This window comes from Lepus europaeus, chromosome 7, assembly GCF_033115175.1.
Source record: "Lepus europaeus isolate LE1 chromosome 7, mLepTim1.pri, whole genome shotgun sequence".
Lineage (NCBI taxonomy): Eukaryota > Metazoa > Chordata > Mammalia > Lagomorpha > Leporidae > Lepus > Lepus europaeus.
This window is the reverse complement of record NC_084833.1, coordinates 50,998,378-51,020,178: the sequence shown is the minus strand read 5'-3', so window position 1 is coordinate 51,020,178 and position 21,801 is coordinate 50,998,378. Positions and strand designations below refer to the sequence as shown.

General features: G+C 52.0%; 1 protein-coding gene across 1 annotated transcript in view; it reads left to right on the top strand.

The window, feature by feature from the left end:
• Nucleotides 1-21,801, top strand: part of SPON1 (spondin 1) — a 312,833-nt gene that overhangs the window by 275,179 nt on the left and 15,853 nt on the right. Inside the window, exons 7-8 of the mRNA XM_062196460.1 lie at nucleotides 8,014-8,078; nucleotides 21,108-21,309. Of these exons, the coding sequence (XP_062052444.1) occupies nucleotides 8,014-8,078; nucleotides 21,108-21,309 (267 nt within the window). The remainder of the gene's footprint in view (nucleotides 1-8,013; nucleotides 8,079-21,107; nucleotides 21,310-21,801) is intronic.

Sequence of the window (21,801 nt, the reverse complement as noted above, 5' to 3'; positions counted from 1 at the left end):
TCCCATCACGCCAGAACAAAAGCTCCTAAATCACCCGGAATGGCAGCCAGTGATGGCCAGAGGCCTCCTCTAGCTTGTCATTAATTAACTGTTTAATTAACTAATTCATTATTCATCAGTACACATTCCCTGCATAGGCTGGGGTACAGGAGGACACCTCTCAGGGACAGGACCTGAAGGTGGTAAGGAGGAGATAGGGGCCGGGGTGTTTTGTGCTGTGCCTTTAAGACCGCCACGGGCGTTCCCATGGGACAAGGTTAAAAGTCTCTTACAGGGGCTTTGCCCTTACAAGTGAGGCCCCTTGGGCCAGTCCCCCTGGCTCCTCCACTGCACTCCCAGGCCACAGCAGAGAGCAGGCCTGGAAGAGGGGCAACTGGGACAGAATCCAGCACCCCAACCGGGACTAGAACCCAGTGTGCCAGCGCCACAGGCAGAGGATTAGCCTATTGAGCCGTGGCGTCAGCCCCCGCAGCCCCTCTTGTCTGAAAGCAGGCAGCTCCTCCTTAGAGTGCGACCTCTCGTGTCTGGATTTGGTGCCATGAGGTCAGACTGTCTCCTGGCCTGGGGCCCCTTTTTCCCTCTGGCTCTGGCTTTGGCACTCAAGTTGCTCTAATTGCTGGGGAGGGGGAAGAGAAAAGCAGGGAGGGGAGGGAGAGAGAGAAGCAGGTGCGCCCACCGGCCTCTTCAGCCAGCCCCCTTTGCCCTCTGACTCAGGAAAAGCTGATCTTTGCGAGCATCACAAAGAATACAATGAGCATCTAGAAAACGAAGTTAACCCCAGGATTGGCTCTTTGGTCCCCAAGTGACAGGCTAAGTCGACAACCGTGGCCAGTGCAAGTGCACAGAAGGTCCTGGGTAAGGTGGGGCCCCGTGGACCTGCCCACCGTGGACAGCCTTGGCTGGAGGGGCACTGGGGCAGGCGGGGCAGGCCAGGCAGCCTCCAGGGCCCTTCCTCCCCAGCTGCAGAGATGCCATGCAGCTCCCACTAAACCGTCTCCGGGGAAAATTGTTCTCTGCAAGCATTATGCAATTTTCCCATCGGAATTACAGGCTGTGTTTGAAAAGAAATAAAAAGAAATTGAATTTGAAATGCTCCTGTGCAAACGCATCATCTTCTTGTGGATCTGTTAATGGCTTCAGATACCTTCTCTGGCTTTGAAATAGCAGATCAGACAGCAGCTCGTGACAGCAGCTGCTCCGGGGGACGAGGCATGGACCGGGCACTTAGAAACAGCCAGCCCGGCTGCTGGGATAATGCTGGAAGCAGACCCAGAACTTGTGAGCCTGACCATGGTTCCTGACATGGCCTCTGTGCCATCCCTTCGCCTACTCCTATGACTGGCACAGTTCCGTGGCTGGTGCTGTCCCCTGCTCTTAGGGCCACCAGCCAATGCCTAGGGAGCTTTGTATCGTGTCACACAGCTCTGGCTCCATTGTAGACTGCTGGGTTTCTGGTAGATTACAGCTCAGAAGGACACCGGTCCCTTCCTTACCACAGCCTCTCATTCATTCAACAAATATTGATTAAGCAAGTTCCCAGCATGGGACTAAACCCTGATGGTACAGCAGGGAGCAAAACACATACAAACTCTCTTGGCCTCCTGCAGCTCCCGTTCTTTGGGGGAGAACATAGGAAGACAATAGAAAGTAAGTAAGCGAAGTTTGCAGTAAGTCCTACAGTGGCAAATGTTGTGAAGAAAAGATATTCAGACAAGGAGGGAGGGGTGCTGGGTTGAGGAGGGGGTGGAGGATTTCCGTGGTCATCAAAGGCCTCACCAAGAAGGTGACTTTGAGCAAAGACCTGGAAGAGGCAAGGGAGTGAGTGCTGTTATCTGGGAGAACTACATCCGAGGTACAGGGCAGAGCAAGTGCAAAGTATGCCTGGCACAGTTGCGGGAGAGGAAGACATCCAAGATGCTCAGGAGAGGAAGAGATGAAGTTAACAAGGTCATGGGGAGGAGAGGCGGGGCATGAAGGACCTCGGGGACCATGGTGAGGTCCCGTCTGCTGTGAGATGCGAAGCCATTGGAGGGTCTTCGCAGAGGGATGGTTGCTGTGTGAGGAAGGGCCTGGAGGAGGGGAAAGGCTGAGCAGAGAGACTACCTAGGAAGCAACTAGGAGACAAGGGTGGCTTGGACCAGGACGGTGACAGGGCAGTGGATAAAGGGGTTGGATTGTAAAGATGCTGTGGGAGTGGAGGTGACAGGGTGTGCTGGCACTCTGAACATGGCATATGAGAGAGAGGCATCAAGCGTGAGCCACTGGGGGAATGGCATCTCCATCTAATGGAATGGGAAGGACTAGGAGGCCATGTTTGGGCCACGGACGATCCATGAGGACCCCCGAGGTTGAGATACCAGTTGAACTTTCAAGTGAAAATGTGAGCCAGTTGATAGGAAGTTTGGAGGTAAGGTTCAGGGAGAAGGTTAAAACTTAGGAGCCATCGAAGGGCATATATGGTTGGTTAAGGCTTGGGTCTAGATGACTCCCCCACACACAAGGGAATGTCAAAGACCAAAGACTGGAGCCCAGGGCCAGCTGGGGCTTCAGGGGAAAGTGGAAAGGAGTTGGCAGAGGCGGCTGAGAAGGAACAGTGATGAGGCAGCGGTCCCAGGGTCAAGTGTGCCAAGGAAGAGGGGCGGTCAGCATCAAACCCTGCAAGCTGCGAGCTGGGCACTGGCCACCGGCACAGATTGGCCGTCAGTGACCTTGACAAGGAGTGCTTCAGGCGAGAGTTGAATCCCAGTTCCCTCATTGGAGAAACGGAGCCCACACACCTGCCTGCCTCAGACGGCTGCAGTGCGGACCACGTGAGACTGTGAGCGAATCACCAAGGGCCACCGAACAGGAGCTGTCTCTGTTTATTTATGACCTGATCAACCCAGGCCTGCTGAAATGACGGGAGGCTCCCCCCGGGGCACAATTGATTTTAAAGATGCGTAGAGCCCTGTTATCACCTCATAAAACGGTTCATTTCCTGCTGCTCATCTCCAGGACACTCGCTGACCTACCGAGGGATGAAAAAGTTACCTTCAGACCGGGGAGCCATCAGGACTGAGGTTTTATGTGGGTGCTAAGTGGGAATTCTGGGAAAGGGTAGAAGCAAATAAAGGAGCCTCCTGCAAGATTCCGGGTGCCGCCCTCCTAGAGGCAGCTGGGTAGCCTGGGCCCCACAGCAAGAGCTCCCTGGAGAAAATGGCCAACCAGGAGCTATGCTGGAATTGAAAAATGAGTGACAGTGCAGGAGTGAGGAGGGGTGGGGAGCCAGAGTAGAAACAGCATGGGTACTGCAGTGGGACACACACACCTGTCTGGGAACCGCAGTTGCTGGTGGTCTTCAACAAGCCAACTGGATGTCCCCGAGCCTCAGTTTCCCCATCTGCAATGCAAAACACAATAGCTCACAGGACTTGGGAAGAACCAAGCCGATGTGTGAGGGGATCCTGGGTGTGAGCGTGTGGATCTCCCCCTGGGTATTCAGTGCCGTCGGGGAGCCCCCTCTCTGGAAGCACAACAACCCCAGGAGCCAGTGCCTCCCTCCTCACTGGCACGCTCCTCAGGACAGCACTGATTCTGACTGTATCGTGGGCATCTTCTGGTAGCCCTGTGAGTGTGGCCATCATACGCTGGAACCGGTGTGCTCTGAACTTGGGGCAGCAGGAGCGCAGTGGCTGGGACCAAGTCTCCCCGCTGCCCAGGTTCAGAGTGGCCAGGAATGTGGTCTCCACAGCCGGACTTGGCTTTCAGCCCAGCCATTGCCTGATTGGGACAGTGATTTAGCCACATAAATCTGTTTCTGCAAGGGCATGCCTACCTTGCAAATGAGTGAGAAGGATTAAGTGAGATACTGTCTATGGGAGTTAGGCAAGGTGTCTGCCCCATGAGAACAATACAGAATCATTGCCATGATTCTTCCTGTTTGGATTCCTCTCTCTCTCTGCTCGTGGACTGCATCCATTTCTCTTCCCGAGGGGAGGAGTCCTGATAGGAGCACGTGGGCTGGGATGACTCCAAGTCCAAAGTGCTTAGCATCAGTACCACAAGAAGCAGCTTGCTGTTCTGAACTTGAAGACAGGGTCAAAAGGTCAAGGTCAAGAGGAGGAGGTGAGAAAGCGGCCAGGGAGGAGGCACAGGCTCCAGACTTTGCTGTGGGCCTGGCTGAGATGCCCAGAGCTCTTGCTCACTGGATGCTGGCTCTGGCCTGCATGGGAGGGCCAGAGAGGGGCAAGGGTGGCTCAGATGTCAGCCCCACCCCACCCTCTGCTCAGACTCGCAATGCCCTGTTGTTATGTCATGTCTGCCCCTTGCCTGTCCCCGTCGGCACAGAGACCCTCTTCCCTCCACATCTAACCTCAGCCCAAGGCTTGTCTGGGCTGTGCCATTCCCTCCTGTGGTACCAGTTGCTATGCAGCAGGAGTACAGCTGTCACCTCTTCCCAATGTGTTTACCAAAAGCAAAACTAAAGACAGACACAAGTGACCTGAGTTCCTGTTGGATTTTCGCTTTTAATTGGCGTATGGTTGGGAAAGCATTAACGTCATCCGAACAAGGCATGATCTGTGAATGCCCCACAATCCTCTGTGTAAAAGTGTCCTATGGGAACCATGAAAAGGCTCTCAGGAGTCTTGACAGAGCCTGTCTGTGCCTTCGAGACTTGTTAAAACAAGCTTCTCCAGCCGGCGCCGCAGCTCACTTGGCTAATCCTCCACCTGCAGCATCAGCACCCCGGGTTCTAGTCCCGGTCGGGGCGCTGGTTCTGTCCCGGTTGCCCCTCTTCTAGTCCAGCTCTCTGCTGTGGCCTGGGAGTACAGTGGAAGATGGCCCAAGTGCTTGGGCCCTGCACCCGCATGGGAGACCAGGGGGAGGCGCCTGGCTCCTGGCTTCAGATCTGCACAGTGCGCCAGCTGTAGCAGCCATTTGAGGGATGAACCAACAGAAGGAAGACCTTTCTCTCTCTCTCTCTCTCTCTCTCACTGTAACTCTGCCTGTCAAAAAAAAGAAAATAGAAAAGCTTTTCCTTGACATCTGACGTGTGGGTTGCTTACTGTGGATTGGACTCCCTCGTGCTTCAGAAGGTGAAATACCCAGTGGCCCCATCTGTAGCTCCCCGGAGCTACATACCCTTCCCGTCACTTGCTCCCCGAGACTCGGGGCCCCGCTGTACATGAGGGGTGGAGAGTTCTCCTACAGCATGATGGGCTTGGAACTGCAACTGTTCACCCACTTTCTGTGTTCAAGCAACACGAGCCAACGCCAAACCACGTCGGTCTGGAAGTAAGTCATCATCCAAATGATGACTGGTGTTTGTGGAGCACCTACTCTGTGCCAGCCACCTACTGTGTGTCCGCACTTTACGCAAACCACACCATTTAATCCCTTGGCCATAATTAGAAGATCTCCCACACTTTAGTTTTTTTAAAAGATTTTTATTTATTTATTTGAAAGTCAGAGAAGGAGGGTCAGAGAAAGAGAGGTCCTCCATCTGCTGGTTCACTCTCCAGATGGCTGCAACAGCTGGAGCTGTGCTGATCCAAAGCCAGGAGCCAGGAGCTTCTTGTGGGTCTCCCACATGGGTGCAGGGGCCCAAAGACCTGAGCCATCTTCCACTGCTTTCCCAGGCCATAGCAGAGAGCTGGATCAGAAGTGGAGCAGCCAGGACTCGAACTGGTGCCCATATGGGATACCAGCACTGCAGGTGGCAGCTTTACCCACTATGCCACAATGCCGGCCCCCCAGCACTTTAAATATTATAAAAAGGGAGAGCTGTGATACACTGTCTGCAGTGGGTACTGAAGGAAGGTATGGTAGTAAAGGGCACTGTCAAGGTCATGGTGCAGATCAGGGTGTCCATTATGATGTAATGGATGTGGAGAGCTATACGTGATGTGCGTGCACACACACAGGTAGTTGCACAGCAGAGTAAAAGGTCTGTAGGGAAGGAGAAGGAGACAGAAGGCAAGGTGGAAATTGAAGTCCAAGATGCTGTAGATTGCGTGCGTCTGTGGTGCTAAACTGCCTACAGTCAGTGTGTATTATTCTGGATTGAAAATCAAAGACGGCAGAGCAGCGCTGGATTGAAAATCAAAGACGGCAGAGCAGCGCTAGAGAGTGCAGGCTACTCCCGAGGAATTTGGAAATTACCGTGGATACTGCAGGGAGCCATGGGTGCATTTAGTCAGGGAGCAGACCTGGGCAGATCTGCGGTTGCTGAGGATGGGTTGGGGGGAGGCAAGAAGCCACTACACGCAGGGTGAGCCGGGGTGGGTCCAGAGGATGTGCAGTGCAGGAGGTCTTGGAGCCTGGCAGGCGTCAGGGGCAGGAGGAGGAGGAAGCTGTGCCGCTCTGCGTCTGTTCACGTCGCTGGTGGATGTGTCTGTAACCCAGGGCGGGGGGGGGGGGGGGGGCTGCTGGAGCAGGGGGAAGTCTTGGGTCACATGAAGGGCTCCGTGTGGGACATCAAGGTCACGGGAGACGCGGGGCAGGCCTTCAGGAGATAGTTCCTGCTCCACTATGACTTCATGGCAAACAGCTTCTCAGTCATCCAACAGCTTATTTATTAGGAGTGAGTGAGAGTAAATAAATCAATCCCCTGTGAGAAATGTAACAGCTCAGTTGGGACCAGGAGACCGTAGGGCATCCATGCATCCCAAGAGCCTTTCTTCCCACCAAAAGCGGACATCCCAGGGAGTGAGCTTGGGAGAGGGCCTCCAGCTTCCTCAGTGGGCTGCCTCTGCTCACTTGCCCCTGCAGGCCCCGCTTCTGCCCTCTGCCCTCACCCAGGCCCATCTCAGCAGCCAGTACAAGCTGGAGCTGGCAGAGTCCCCCCTTCTCTGAGGTCCAGCCCCCAGTGACTCCTTCCCTGCAGGGCAGGGGAGACTCTCTGGACCAGAAGGCTTTGATCATCCTTGAGCCCAAGTCTGGGAGGCCTCTGGCCCCTTTTCTTCCAGTTTCCCTAAGGACTGTGGGATTTTCTGGGCAAGGTACCCAACTGAGGAAAAGTTCATGAATCCATTCCAAATATCTTCTAGGGACCTACTGCCAGGCACAACTCTAAGGACAGGGTCATAGCTGCAAACCAGCCAGCGCCTCTACCCCCTGGAACTCGGGGATCTGTTCAGTTGGCAACAAAGCTCTTCCTTCCCCAGCTGGTGGCATTCTGGATTTTTCTCTGCCTAGCGGACAATGGTGGCTGAGCACTGCTGGCTCAGGCCAGGGGAGGGGAGAATCAGGGCCAGCCCTGAAGCTGGGCCTTTGCCAGCCCGGAGCCTTGCTTGAAATGAGTAGGCCACCTCTCAGCCCCCATGTGGAATTGAACCAGGACACCCAGCCAAACCTCAAAGTTGAGCAAAATCCACCAAGTTCTGAGCTTTGCCCCCATCACAGCCATTTAATGCTTTCCTTCAAAATATGAGTTATCAGAAGGGTCTTCAAAACAATGACTTTAGATTCTCCATGCTTTAATGGGGCTCCGTGTGCTCCAAAGCCACACAGGGCAGAATGTGTGAGGGGAGCCAGAGCTGTGAGCCCTGGGCTTCGTTCTCATGTCCTCCTCAACCTACGGAGAGGACCGAACAGCAGGGGAGGCCGGGGGCAGTCCTCGGGGTCAGATGTTGGGTGCTTTGCAGTTCCTGCTGACTCAGCTGGACACAAAGCACATGGCTTGGCCCGCCTGGCTGCACATGGTGTGAAATTCTGGCCAACTGCGGCAGAGCCTGGGTCATAGCTCTGGCGCCCGTGGGGAAGGGATGGGCTGAGCTGGAAACCAGAGGTCAGACTCAGTGGCTCGTCAATGTTCAGGATGCTCCAGGCACACTGGACCCTCAGTCCTACCTCCTGGTGTTGCTGAGGCTTCAGGGTTCCTGCATCCCAAGGCAAGGTGGCAGATAGAGCCTCAACAGCAGAGGAGAGGTCGGGGGTGGCAGGAGGTCAGGGTCATTGTGTCAAAACCTCCTTGTTCTCCTGAGCCCAGCTCCGCAGCTCTGTCCACTAAGTACCTGTGGTTCTTTTTTGCAGAGTGATGAGGTCCTCACCGTCATCAAAGCCAAAGCCCAGTGGCCAGCCTGGCAGCCTCTCAACGTGTAAGTACCAAGCAGCTCCTTGCCCTCCCTACTCCATCCTAGCCTTGCGCTCAGAGCCACCTGCCTCCTGGCCACCACACACCAGTTACGTCATTACCTGTCAGGCGAACAGACAAGCAAAGTGCTGCTCATGTTTAGCATGTCCCATGTGCTCCTGTCTTCTTGGTCTCGTTTTCCCCTAGTGGCTTTAGCACTGCAGAGGACTCAGCCTGGGCATACGGATGAACTGGGATGTGTTCACTCGTGCTCTCAGCCACAGCCCACCCAACTCGCGTTTGCCCTCAGAGGACAGAGGCATGTTCCCTATGAGCAAGTCTATCTCATGGAATGCCAGATTTACCCAGGGTTCTGTTCTCAGTCCCCATCCTATTGCTTGGCAAGTTCATCTGCCCTTGAGTCTTTGGAGTCCAGGGATACACTGACAATTCCCAAAACTATCACTCCTCTAGATGGATGGAGGGAAGGACAGATGGATGGACGGATGGACGGACAGATGGATGGGCAGAAAGAGACATTAGATAAATAGATAAGTGGATGGATAGATAGATAGATACATAGACAGACAGACAGACAGATCCATCAGTTTCTTGGGCATCTGAGGATGGCCTGTATGGATTTTGAATTCATCATGTCCAAATGGAATAAACCTGCTCTTCTCCATGTGGAGAAGCCTCAGAAGTACAGTGAGTCACAGAGTCCTGTTGATTTACCTTCTTACATCTCACAAATCAGTCCTTACCTGGCCAGCAGTTCAATCTGTTTCCCCTGACCCACTTCACCTCTTTCCCTCTTCTATAGTCTTCCCCCAGTCAGATGCCTCATCCACACTGTTAACACACCTATCTTTTAAGAAGTCAAGTCTTTGTGTGCTCCCCTTCTTAAACTCCCTCTAGGACCCTTTAGCCTCCAGGGTCAAGTCCACACCCCTTAGTTTAGCCGGCTAGGCCACAGAGTCACAACACACCTCAGTGCCTCCCTTCCCTATGGACTTACCTCCTGTGACTCCTGCATCTCCTGTGGCTTCTCTCACTCTGGCCACCCTGAATTCCTGAGCTGTGCTTCGAGCGGGACTTGCTTTCCACTCCATCTTTACAGATGCAAACAAGGTTCCAAGTCAACCATAGGAAAATGGTTTATGAAGAATAGATCCTCAATAGAGTAGTCTGCATCCATTAACAATGATGTCGATGAAGTCATTGACAACCCAGCAATGTGTAAGATACCGCTCAGTAGGAGAAAAAACTCAAAATGGTAGGAAGGGAAGTACAGAACATTCCATAGGAAGGCCCCAGGATTGGGTAGCAGGGGCTGAGGGAGGAGGAACACTCACACCTGCCTAGCTGGGAGCAGGGAAGCTTTTAAAGACACCTGGAGCCCACCCACCTAACCATTCAGAAAACTAACAGCTCATCCCTACCCTCTGTGCCAGCCCTACCCACGCGCAGCCCCAGCTCTTTGGAATACCCAGTCAAGAGGGGAGACAGAGTCCTACCACGCCAGGTCTGCCCTGTGCGTAAGTCCAGGTGATGCTATATACACACACAATACGTAAAATACAGTACTCTCATTTAGCCCTGTACACATCAAGGGATGATCCTAAGTGGCCCATCTGGGTGGAGCTGGGGCCTCTGTGGAAGCCTGAGGAGGGAGAGGGAGACTGACGCCGCTGGGAGGGCTGAACAGGGCAGCACAGCTGGCTGTGTGGAGGCCTTCCCTCGCCTGCTGTGATCTCCAAGCCTTGCTCAGGGTCTTCTCTGGGGAAGCGCCCAGGAGGGCGGTGAAAACCCCGCCCAGCCCAGCAAGGGTCCTGCCCTCCCGAGACAGGCAGCAGGATCGAGGGCTGCTGCCCCAGCTTCTCCGGGCAGAGGGGCATTCCCCAGTGCCTTCCCTGTCCCACCAAGACCCACCAGGGAGAATTCACGGCTTACGGCCCCCTTGGCACACCCGTCAGCCGTTAGCCATCAGGTCCTACATGGGAAGAAGTCCTCGCCTTAGGTTCTCTCAGAAGGAGGGCCCTCCGGGACAGGTGCGGGCTGGGGTATGTGAGCCACAGAGTTTGTGGGTACCAGCTTTTATTCCACTAAGGAATCCTGAAATCAGGGTTCTCTTGAGAAGCCTGGGTTCAGAAAAACATAAGCTCTGAAGCAAGATGCATTCAGGAGGGAAAGAGCAAAGAACGAAATCATTTTACCTTTAAGGATCCACAATGTATCCAAGTACCTGAGAAAGCACTTCCATTTATGATTATGTTTAGTCTTCCCAATAACCCCATAAGGTAGGAGTTGTGATGCCCATTTCAAGATGATGAAACTGAGACTTAGAAGATAAATGACAGGCCCAATGTCATCGTGTCATCCTATCAAGGATGGAACTAGAATCCCAACCAAACCCAGCTGACTAATGCGTATACTCTTCACTCTCACAAGGTTCCTGCCATTAAGTGACAGCTCATTCATGTTCCCACTCGTGAATTAATCGAGACATATCTGTCTGCCAATCAGGCTTCTGATCAGCATGAAATTAGCAGTGTGACCATATCAAATTGTCTGACTCCTGCCTCCAAATGAAACAAAATCTTGACTTTCACTTATCCTCCTATCAAAGATGACTGGAACATTTCATTGAGTCAATGAATATTGATTGAGAGACTCCAAACAAAAGTCCTGGGAAAGGTGGGCACCCACGGGGAGCACAGCAGTGTCTCTGATAGAGCTTGCCATTTAGCTGGGAGAGACAGTTATTAAATGACCACACAAATAAATGCGGTGCGTCCCAGAAGGAAAGCCTTAGGGGGCCAGGACAGTGACCCAGCCTGGGGGTCAGAGAGGGCTTCCCGAGGAAAAGTCAATGCAGCGGGGGTCTGCGGAGACCACAGGAGTTAACTTAATCAAGAAGCAAAGCGAGTGGGGCCAGCATTGTGGCGCAGAGGGCTGGCACTTTCATACGCATGGAACCACAGTTCAAGTCCCGGCTGCTCCACTTCCCATCCAGCTCCCTGCTAACGCGCCTGGGAAAGTGGTGGAAAACAGCCCAACTACTCCCACATGAGACATAGAAGATAAATGACAGGTCCAATGTCATCGTGTCATCCTATGAAGGGCGGAACTAGAATCCCAACCAAACCCAGCTGACTCGAATGCCTGTGCTCTTCACTCTCACGAGGTCCCTGTGATTTAGTGACAGCTCATTCATGTTCCCACTCATGAATTAATCGAGACCCAGATGGAGTTCTGAGCTCCAGGCTTCAGCCTGACCCAGCCCCAGTCATAGTGGTTATTTTGGGGGAGTGAACCAGCAGGTACAAGATTCCCTCTCCCTCTCCCTCTCCCTCTCCCTCTCCCTCTCCCTCTCCCTCTCCCTCTCCCTCTCCCTCTCCCTCTCCCTCTCCCTCTCCCTCTCCCTTAGATCAACAAAAAATAAATAAATCTTTTTTAAAAAATAGAAGAGCAAAGCAAGGAGAGAACATTCCAGAAAATCTAGAGACTAACATGAGTAAAGGCCCTGTGTGAGGAGGGGGTAGAGAGTCTTTAAGGCATCTAAGCTATTTGGTGTCATGGGATACAGAATCAAAGATGATTCTGATGTGGGACTAAGATGTGCAACATTAAAATTTTGATTTTTGCATTAAAAATAATGGGAAATCATTGAAAGGTTTTAAGAAGGATGGCATCAGATTCGCACGCGTGCATGTGTGCACACACACACACACAAACTTGGCTTCAGTGCAGAAGGACAAATGAGGCAAGACCAGCGAGGAGGCTGCTGCACGGAACCGGGAGAGAATTCGCTGTGACTGCTATGGGATGGGCAGAGTGGTGACAGTGGAGGCAATGTGGCAGTGCCTCGGAAGTAGCACAAGAGGTCGTGGTGTTGGGTTGGAGAAGGAGAGTGAAGGAGCGGGAGCGGCCAGGATGCTCCCCAGGTGGCTGGCTGGCATGGGGAAGGGGCTGGCAGAGCCATTCATGAGACGTGGTAAGACTGGCAACATTAGATACAGTTCAGTGGGAAAGATCGTGAGGTCACAGTGTTAAGATGGCCTCAAGATACCCAGTTAGAAGTGGTGAGTGCCCAGTGAGCTGTCACCCTGTAACTCATGGGAGAATCCCACCCTGAGCTAGGAGATGGGGAGTGAGGGAGGAATGGGAGACAGTCACTGCCAAGGGCGTGGGTGACAGAGAGCTCGAGGGTAAGAGGAGGCATTCACGATGGACTGCTAAAGAGCTCTAAGATGTAACCTGCAGAGGAAACAGAAAGGGAGCAGCAAAGAGATCCGGAAGGCAGCTGGTTGTCCGGGACGCAAGGGCGGGGAATGTTGGAAGACGGAGGCCAGCTCTGTCCAGGCCCACTGAGAGACCAAGGAAGACCAGGGCTGGGAAAGGCCCTTTGTGTTTATCGACATGAGACTCATCATCAAAACCTCTTTCTACTGAGCATTGTGGGGACCCATCCTGGTTAGTAGGCACAATGTTCTGGGGTGGGCACACAGCGCTCCTGGGAAGTTCACTGCAGAAAGAAGAGAGTGGGGAGGAAGTTCGAGGGGATGAAAAGTCAGGGGAATGCATCTCCTTTTTTTATTTATTTTTTAAGATTGATTTATTTATTCCAAAGAGTTACAGAGAGAGGGAGAGACAGAGAAAGATCCTCCATCTGCTGGCTCACTCCCCCAGATGGCCACAATGGCTAGCACTGGACCAGGTGGAAGCCAGGAGCTTCATTGGGGTCTCCCACGTGGGTGCAGGAGCCGAAGGACTTGGGCCATCTTTACTGCTTTTCCCAGGTGCATTAGCAGGGAGCTGGACCAGAAGTGGAACAGCCTGGACATGAAGCTGCTCCCATATGGGATGCTGGCCATGACAGGTGGCCACTTTACCTGCTACACCGCAGTACCAGCCCCACATGTTTCCTTTTTTAAGGTGGAAAAGACACTCTGAAAATTGGGAAGAAATATTTCGGGACGCTTTGTCCACCTGACCCATTCCTCAGTCTTCCCAAGACCCCCCACGGCACAGAAGGAAAGCAGGGAAGACACCAGGTCTCCCCGACGGCTGAGCCTCGGCCCGAGCCTACCAGCTTGTTCTTTGATTCTCCCAAACCCTGGTCTTCCCGTTCTTCTTCCAAATCTCATTAGGAAGTCAAATCAGGACGCCTCCGTGCAGCCAAATTGTGTTTTGCAGGAAGAACTCTCCCCTCCTCCCGGAGCCTGCCCCATTGAGGTTAATGGGATTCCAGCGTCCCTGGGCCCAGGGGAAAGCCAGGGTGACCTACTTTGCCAGGTCCTGCCCGTTGCAACTGACTTGTTTTTCAATGATCTTCATCTTTATCCCCAGCACCATTTCTCAAAGGACAGCCGGGAATGAACAAATTAGCTGCTGACTTGTTTAGCTCAATAAATCAGGCTGTGGTTCCGACAGCCCGCGCGCAGGTAGAGACAGCAAAGACAGATTCTGAACAAAACCCACATCCTTTAGTCCCTCTGGCACCCAAGTAGAAAATGGCCAGGCTTCCTGTACTTCCACTCTGAATCTCCATCCCCCCACTGGTCCCAGGGTAGTCTAAATTCTAAGGATTACTAAAAAGTTTTAATTTTTACTTCCTCTCTTATCATGAATCCCGCAAAGGATGTAATCCCCTTAAGTGATTCCCAGCCACTCAGCTTAACGTCCAAGGAGGCCACGGGGGTGTCTGTGAGGACAGCGGCGGTCAGACACGGTGGCCCTCTCCAGAAGTCCAGAAGGATTTGTCTCTGAAATCGGGTTTGCAGCTTCAGGGCCACCCCTGCCTCTTGTAGCCGGAGCCCAGGTCCATCAGCACCCCCAGGATGGTAGAGAAAGACAGTCCTCGGACTAGAGGAGCATGTGGTAGGTCCAGGCGTCCAGGTGGACCTGGAGCGCTGGATTCCCCCTGGCTCTTAGTTTTCCCAGGCTACGGGAACCTTACTCTAATCTTCCCTCCACTCAACCAGGACGCCTGTCCAGTGAATGGCTCGGGCGCCCTCTTGTGGCTAAATTGTGTTCCTGCAACTTCAAAAACTAGATTTGGAATGTATGAGACAAGCAGCCTGCATCAGTGGCTTAGGAAAACCTCTTAGCATCACTGGTATGGATCTGCACTATAGAAAGGGTTAGTACATCTCTAGGAGTAGCATAAAAATCTTTCCTTACCTCTTTTGTGGTGTTTCAGGAAATTTTGTTTGGAAAATTGGGAAAGAAACCTTCAAGGAGTCATATTTTTTAATATAAATTTTATTTATTTTTATTTAAAAGGCAGACAGACAGGTGTCAGAAATATTGCATGTACTGATTCACTTCCCAAATGCCCACAACAACCAGGGTTAGGACAGGCTGAAGCCAGCAACCTGGAACTCAATCTATGTCTCTCACATGGATGGCAGGGACCTAGACACGTGAGCCATCTCCGGGCGCTGCCGCTAGCCAGGGTGCACATTCGCAGGAAGCTGGAATCAGAACTGGAGCTGGGACTAGGGCCCAGGCACCCTGAAAATGGGATGTGGGTGTCTCAAGGAGTGTGTTAATGACTGCACCAAAAGCCTGCCCCTACCAAGTCCTGTTACATGTGGGTCACGGGGAAGCAGTCTCCTCCCAAGAAAACCTTGGGGTACAAATGATGAAGCTCCCATCTTCAAGTGCAGCAACTGCAAAGAAAGGGGAGATAAAAGCCACCATTGCATAGTTAATAAATAAGTGACCGCACCAAAACCCAAATACACCTCTGTCTGCTCCAATGCCCTGCGTTTTCCCTTACACACCATGCTGTCTCTCTGTAAAAAGAGGAAACGTTGCTCCATGCCTTCATTGGTTTTTTTTAATTTTCTGATGTGAGCTGTCTGCTTGTACCTTTCCTTGTCTATTGAGATCATTTTGTGTTATGGATTTGAATTAGTTCTGTATAGCTATCTTTAAAAGGATCTATTTATTTATTGGAGAGGCAGAGTTACAGAGAGAGGGAGAGACAGAGAGAAAGAGATCTTCCATCCGCTAGTTCACTCCCCAAATGGCTGCAACAGCCGGAGTTGAGCTGATCTGAAGCCAGGAGCCAGGAGCTTCTTCCCAGTCTCCCACCTAGGTGCAGGAGACCAAGCCATTGGGTCATCCTCCGCTGCTTTCTCAGGCTCATTAGCAGGGAGCTGGACCAGAAGTGGAGTAACCGGGACATGAAGCAGCTCCCATATGAGACACTGGCCAAGACAGGTGGCAGCTTAACCTGCTATGCCACAGTACCAGCCCCCTGTACAGCTACTGACACTTTCTCAAATACCCTTGACAGAGACAGTTTTGCCAGCAGATAATTTTTCTTTCCAGTTCAGCAGAGGTTGAGCATCCCTTATCTGAAATGCTGGGGACCAGAGGTATTTTGGACTTCGGATTTTTTTCAGAATTTGGAATATTTACATATACATAATGAGATATTTGGGGAATGGGACCTAAACCCAAAGACAAAATTCTTTTATGTTTAACAAATATCTTATGCGTATAGCATGGAGGAAATTTCGTACAGTATTTTTAGTGTGTATGCATTTTGACTATGACTCATCCCATGAGGTCAGATGTGGAATTTTCCATCATGTCAATGTTCAAAAATGTCATATTTGGGGGTAGGCATTGTGGCCTAGCAAAACCAGTACCTGCAACACCAGCATCCCATATGGGCATTGGTTCGAGTCCCAGCTGTTCCACTTCTGCTCCAACTCCCTGCTAATGTGCCTGGAAAAGCAAGAGAAGATGCCCCAAGTGTTTGAGTCCCTGCCTCCCATGTATGAGACCCAGATGAACTTCCTGGCTCCTGGCTTCAGCCTGGCCCGGTGCTGGCTGTTGTAGCCATTTGGGGACTGAACCAGCAGGTGGAGGATTCTCTCTCTCTCTCTCTCTCTCCCTCCCTCCCTCCCTCCCTCCCTCCCTCCTTCTCCCTCTCTCTGTAACTCTGCCTTTCAAATAAAATAAATAGTAAATATTTTTTAAATTTTTTTAAAAAATATTTTGCAGCATTTTGTGTTTCAGGCTTTTGGGCTAGGGCTGCTAAACCCGTACTGTTGTTTCATTCTATAGATGTTTTTATTTCATTTACATTCTACATAGATGCTTTTACTGATGTATAACTCAACTTGTTAATTTCTTTCTTCCTAATTGCTTTTATTGTTTCAAAGCTGAGAAAATTAGCACTTCTTCCACGTATTTTTCTTGAAAAAGTGACTTTTCCCATGATATGGCTGTTTGATATTTGAGTCTGGGTTCATCACTAATGTTTTTTATTAGAGTATAAGATGTGAATCCAATTTTTATTGCGATTAACTTAGCCCAGCCCTGCTTGCTGCGCACTCCTTCCCCCCTAACTTGAGGAGTCTGTTTTGCATAAATTCCTATCTGTAGTTTCTGGGATCCCCAATCTGTACCGCTGATGTATATTTTTGTTTTACCCTGAATATCACACTTTTTAAATTATCATGCAATATTACATACCCTGATATTAGTATGGTCAGATCAACTCTTTGCTAGAAAACATATAAGTTTAAATCTCCGATAGAAAAATGGAAGCCGGTTAACAGAACAGCATACCCTGGAAGACAGGGCATGCCAGAAACACGGTGAAGAACTTTCTGACAGCTTGAACAAATCCAAGACCCTAGCCCTATCTAGCAGTTCTTAAGGAAAGCTCAAATACATTCTTTCCATTTCGTTATTGTAAGCATTTTTAATATAGAAGTAATAAATACTTGGGAGTGATTTTAATTAAATTTGAAGGTCAAAGGAAGTACAAAGTCTCCACATTCGCTCCCTAGATTAATTCATTTATTTAAACAAACATTTGCAGAGAACCCACTGCATGCCAAGCTGTAAGCAAGACTAAAACAGCCCTTCCTCTGTTGGAAGCTAACGGAGAAGACAGATGTTAACCAAGAAAGTCCCAGGGCAGCATGAGTGCAGCGTGCCGCGGGCAGGTCAGCCAGGGCCACTGGGGAAGAAGAAGTCAGGAAACGCCTCCTGCAGGGGGCATCACGCGGAGGGAGCCCGGGGAGGAGGCTTCCGAAACGAGAGCAGCAAGGTGCATCTGAAGATGCTACAAGACTGCTCCCAGGGCCTTCTAGGTTCCATTTACCCAGGTGAAGGTCAGAGATTGGTAGCCCCTTGAAACACAGGGGCAGGACAGTCCGGAGGGGCTGACTCAGGCCACAGATCTGGCTACCACAGACAGCCAGCAGCATCCGTGAGGATGGGACCCCACTCCTCAGTGGGATCCCCCTCCTCAGCGGCTCCCATCCCTCGGCTGGGCAAGCCTAGGATGACGTGTTGGTTTCTCCTCCTCTGCATTCCTTGGTAGAACTGTTTTTGTCCCCTTGGGTTGTCACTGTGAAGAGCATCACTCATGGGGTATAGCATACGAATGACTTACCTGACCCAAAGTCACACACTTAGGTGCATGGGAAAGCAATAGGCAGGGTGGGCAGTCTCACAAACAATGGAAAAGGATGCTGCCTCTCAAGGGACACCTGGGCCCCCAAGGGTCCGAGGACCTCAACACACCGGGCCATAAAGCAGCGCCGCCAGACGTTCATGGTCCTGTGAGGTCCTGGGTGAGCAACGCCACAGCTCCCCAGCCTGCGATCTTGTAGAAGCTGGGTCTCTAAAGAACGCACTACAGCCACTGACCTACAGGCCAGAAGAGGCGTATGTGGGGAAAAGCCTAACAAAACAGCAGTGCTTGGCTATGTGGCACTTCAGCGTTTATACAGGCTTCCTGCTAAAGCATCTCATTGGCTCCCGCAGCAGCACCGCAGATAGGCAGTGTTAGATGAACACAGAGAGACTCAAAGGAGGTGCACAGCAGCTTGCCCAAGATCTGGAGCCAGCGAGTAGGGGAGCTCTAGCTGTCACACATCATTCGTTGTCAGCCCACCAGGCTCCACGGTACTGTGGGGGCAGCTGTGCAGCTCCTCAGGGAGCTCCCAGTCTGGGATGGAAGCTGACCAGTGAAGAAGCGATGGCTGTCACAGGGCAGGTAGGCACGCGCCTTCCCCCGGGGGTCGGAAGTCTCCTGGGAGAGGCAGCGCCTGAGCTGAGGCTGCGGCCACGAGCAGACCCAGGATCCTAAGCTTCAGGTGCATTGGGTTTGCTGGGTGGGGCTCAGTTACACAGAGAGCTCTGTCCCACTGCAGAGCCTCCCATTCAGTAACTCTGGGCTAGGGCCCAGTTGTTTGCATTTCTCACAAGGCATGAGGGGCAGGCTGATGCTGCTGATCCAAGCAGCACAATTTTGAAACCTGTGGAGAAGAGTTTTTCCCATGGGCAGTGGGTGGAACAGGAAAGGGAGAGTGGGGGGCCTTGAGGAAGAGGCAGCACCACGCCCACGTCAGCCTGCTGACACCAGGGCTGGGGCCAGCCTCTTCCTCCACTCCTGTGCCAGCACTCGGGTTGGCAGCAGGCTGCAATGTGGCACGCACCCAGGAAAGCTTCTCTCCCTGCCCTCTCCTTCCTGAGCTCCACGTGACCACAGTGCGTCTCTCAGTGCAGTACCACCATAATGGCCCAGGTGCCAGCACTGAGCTAAGCTCTCTGTGCCACTTAGCTCATTAAACACTCAGAAGAGCCCTTTGGGGTAGACATATGTGATCCCCATTTTCAAGATTTGAATACTGAGGGGTGGGCATTTGGCCTAATGGTTAAGATCCTGATTAAGATGCCCGTGCCCTGTATCAGAGTGCCTGGGTTCGAGTCCCAGCTCCAACTCCTGATTCCAGCTTCCTGCTAATGCACATCCGGGGAGGCAGCAATGATGACGCAAGTAGTTGAGCTCTTGCCACCCACATGGGAGATCTGGATTGAATTCCCAGCTCCCAGGCTTCAGCCTAGCCCGGTTCTGCAGTCCCAGCTGTTGTAGCACTCAGGGAATAAGCCAATGGATGGGAGCGTGTGCTTGCTTGCTCTAATTGATTTTTTAATTAATTTTTTAAATATATAAAAATAGGCCGGTGCCATGGCTCAACAGGCTAATCCTCCACCTTGCGGCACCGGCACACCAGGTTCTAGTCCCGGTCAGGGTGCCAGATTCTGTCCCGGTTGCCTCTCTTCCAGTCCAGCTCTCTGCTATGGCCCGGGAGGGCAGTGGAGGATGGCCCAAGTGCTTGGGCCCTGCACCCGCATGGGAGACCAGGATAAGCACCTGGCTCCTGGCTTCAGATCAGCGCGGTGCACTGGCTGCAGTGTGCCGGCCACGGCGGCCATTGGAGGGTGAACCAACAGCAAAGGAAGACCTTTCTCTCTCTCTCTCTCTCTCACTGTCCGCTCTGTCAAAAAATACATATATATATATATTTATATATATAAATTATATTTATATATTTTATATTTTATATATTTATATATTTATATTTTATATATTATATATTTATATATATATAATTTTAAGTATTTGGACACTGAGGCACAAGGTGGAGTTGGTGATTCCCCCAATGCCGCACAGCTATAAAAGGCAGCACCAGAATGCCAACCCAGGCTTTCTCACCCTGTGCTCATCCTTTGGGCCCATGTGGCTGCCAGCACCCAAGGGGTCTCATTGCCTAGGGCCTCTGAGGACTGGCATCCTCTGGGACCAGGTGAGAGCAGTCAGAAGTTCCCAACAGAGGGCACAGAGATACCCAAGCAGCTGAGGTTGACCAGCTGCCAGCTGGACTGAAGTGACCAGTTGGTCCCTGACCAAGGATTCCCCATGATTAGCAGCCTGGGGATGTAGAGTCAGGCCAAGCTGCCTCCAAGCTTCCTCCAAGCCTCAGCCCCTGCTAAGTGTGGCTCCCAGCCCATTAATCTCTATGCACATTCATTGCCTCTCTACAAAACAGAATGATGGTCCTAACCTCGCAGGATGGTCGGTCATAGGAGAAAATGAGATGACATGGGACTATGACCAAGTGTGTGCTGAGGGACTATGACTTTCTGTCCACCTCCACCACCCCACCCCCCGAGCCCCACAGTGGGCACCATGATGGACCTCATGCAGCCTTAGCAGCTCCTGAGACCTCTGCCTAGCAACACGAGGAGCCAGAGATGGGAGAGCTGCTCCCGTGGCTGTACACCTCGGGATGTTATTTCCAGCCCCTGGGAGTTGCCAGCCAGCAGTCTGCTCTGTGACTGGACCGCTGCTCCAGGACAGGAGTAAATAGCCGGGGGACCACTGCCAGTGGGTGGGTGCCTGGGGCCAAGGCACTGAAGACAGCAGCAGGCTGGAGGAGCTGCCCTCAGCAATGCCACAGGGGAACGCTCAAGAGATCGAAGGGGGACACGGGAGGAGTTAGAAGTGGACGATGGCAGGTGCATTGACATCAGTCTCCGTGGACTCGGGTTGTGGCTTCTGTTCTGCCACTTCACTCAGTGACTTGAGATGAGCCTCAGTTTCCTCCTCCAGTGTGTCTGCCCCCGGTGTGCTGTGAGGATGGGATGAGAGCGGATGAGGGCCCTTCCAAACACTCGTGAACAGTGTGCGTTATGAAAATGTGAGGCACGGATTGCAAAGAATGTTTGCACCAAAACAAACTTATCTTTGCACTCCATTTTCTGTGAGCCTCCCAAAGTCCCTGTCACCTAAGGCATGAGGAAGCCGTGTTGATGTGTAACATCCATCTCATGTCCAGTGCAGCTGGGCACATACATGAATATTTGTTCATTTATTTGAAAACGCTCACCGAGCAGCTACTCAGTGCTAGGCAGTGTTCCCGGCTCTAGAAGGAAATCCTAGAATAGACTCCAGTGACAGCAGACAGTAAACAGCACAACAGATAAATAAGCAAGGAAATGTAAAATAATGAGCCACAGACAGACTAAAACTGGATTGAGCCGTAACATATGGTTCTCTCCATGCTGGTCCAACAGATGGACTTAGAGAGAAGGGTATGAACCAGTAATGGCCAAAGATGCTGTCCCTGCGCTGTGCCTCTCATGCCTGTGCCGTAGCGGGGCCAGATGTCCCTCACATTGTGTACCGCAGCGCCCCCAGAGTGTAATGCTCTCTGAATTTGGTTTCCAGGAGAGCGGCACCATCAGCTGAATTTTCAGTGGACAGGACACGTCACTTAATGTCCTTCCTGACCATGATGGGCCCCAGTCCCGACTGGAACGTGGGTTTGTCCGCAGAGGATCTGTGCACCAAAGAATGCGGCTGGGTGCAGAAGGTGGTGCAGGACCTGATCCCCTGGGACGCCGGCACTGACAGTGGGGTGACCTACGAGGTAAGTGTGTCCCTGCTGTGTGAGTGGCAAAGCTCCTGAGCATCTCCTTCCATCCCCGCCCTGTCCTGGGTGTCCTGGCCACAGAGGTGAGTCTGATCTAGGCTCTGTCCCATATGAACATACACGCAGGTAGGGGAGGGAGCACAGGGTCAGCATCACAGACAGGATGATCAGGGCACTGGGGAGCATGGTCAGTGGCCTGGTCAAAGCAGGTCACAGGTAAGTAAGGGGGCGGCGCACCAAGCGCATGGAGACCAGACAGAGAGTGAGGACAGCAGAAAGTCCATATTATGATGTGGGGGCAGGTTCCGCAGGCTGCTGGACGGCAAACTGAGGCATTTGGATTCCATCCTGAATCGCATGTCTCAGATATGATCCTCAGTATACCAAGTGCGCCAAAATCCAGAGCCATCAGAAAACCAGTGGAGAACAATCTAGAATAGGCATCAGCAAACTATGATGTGCGAGACAAATCTGCCCTGGGACCCAACC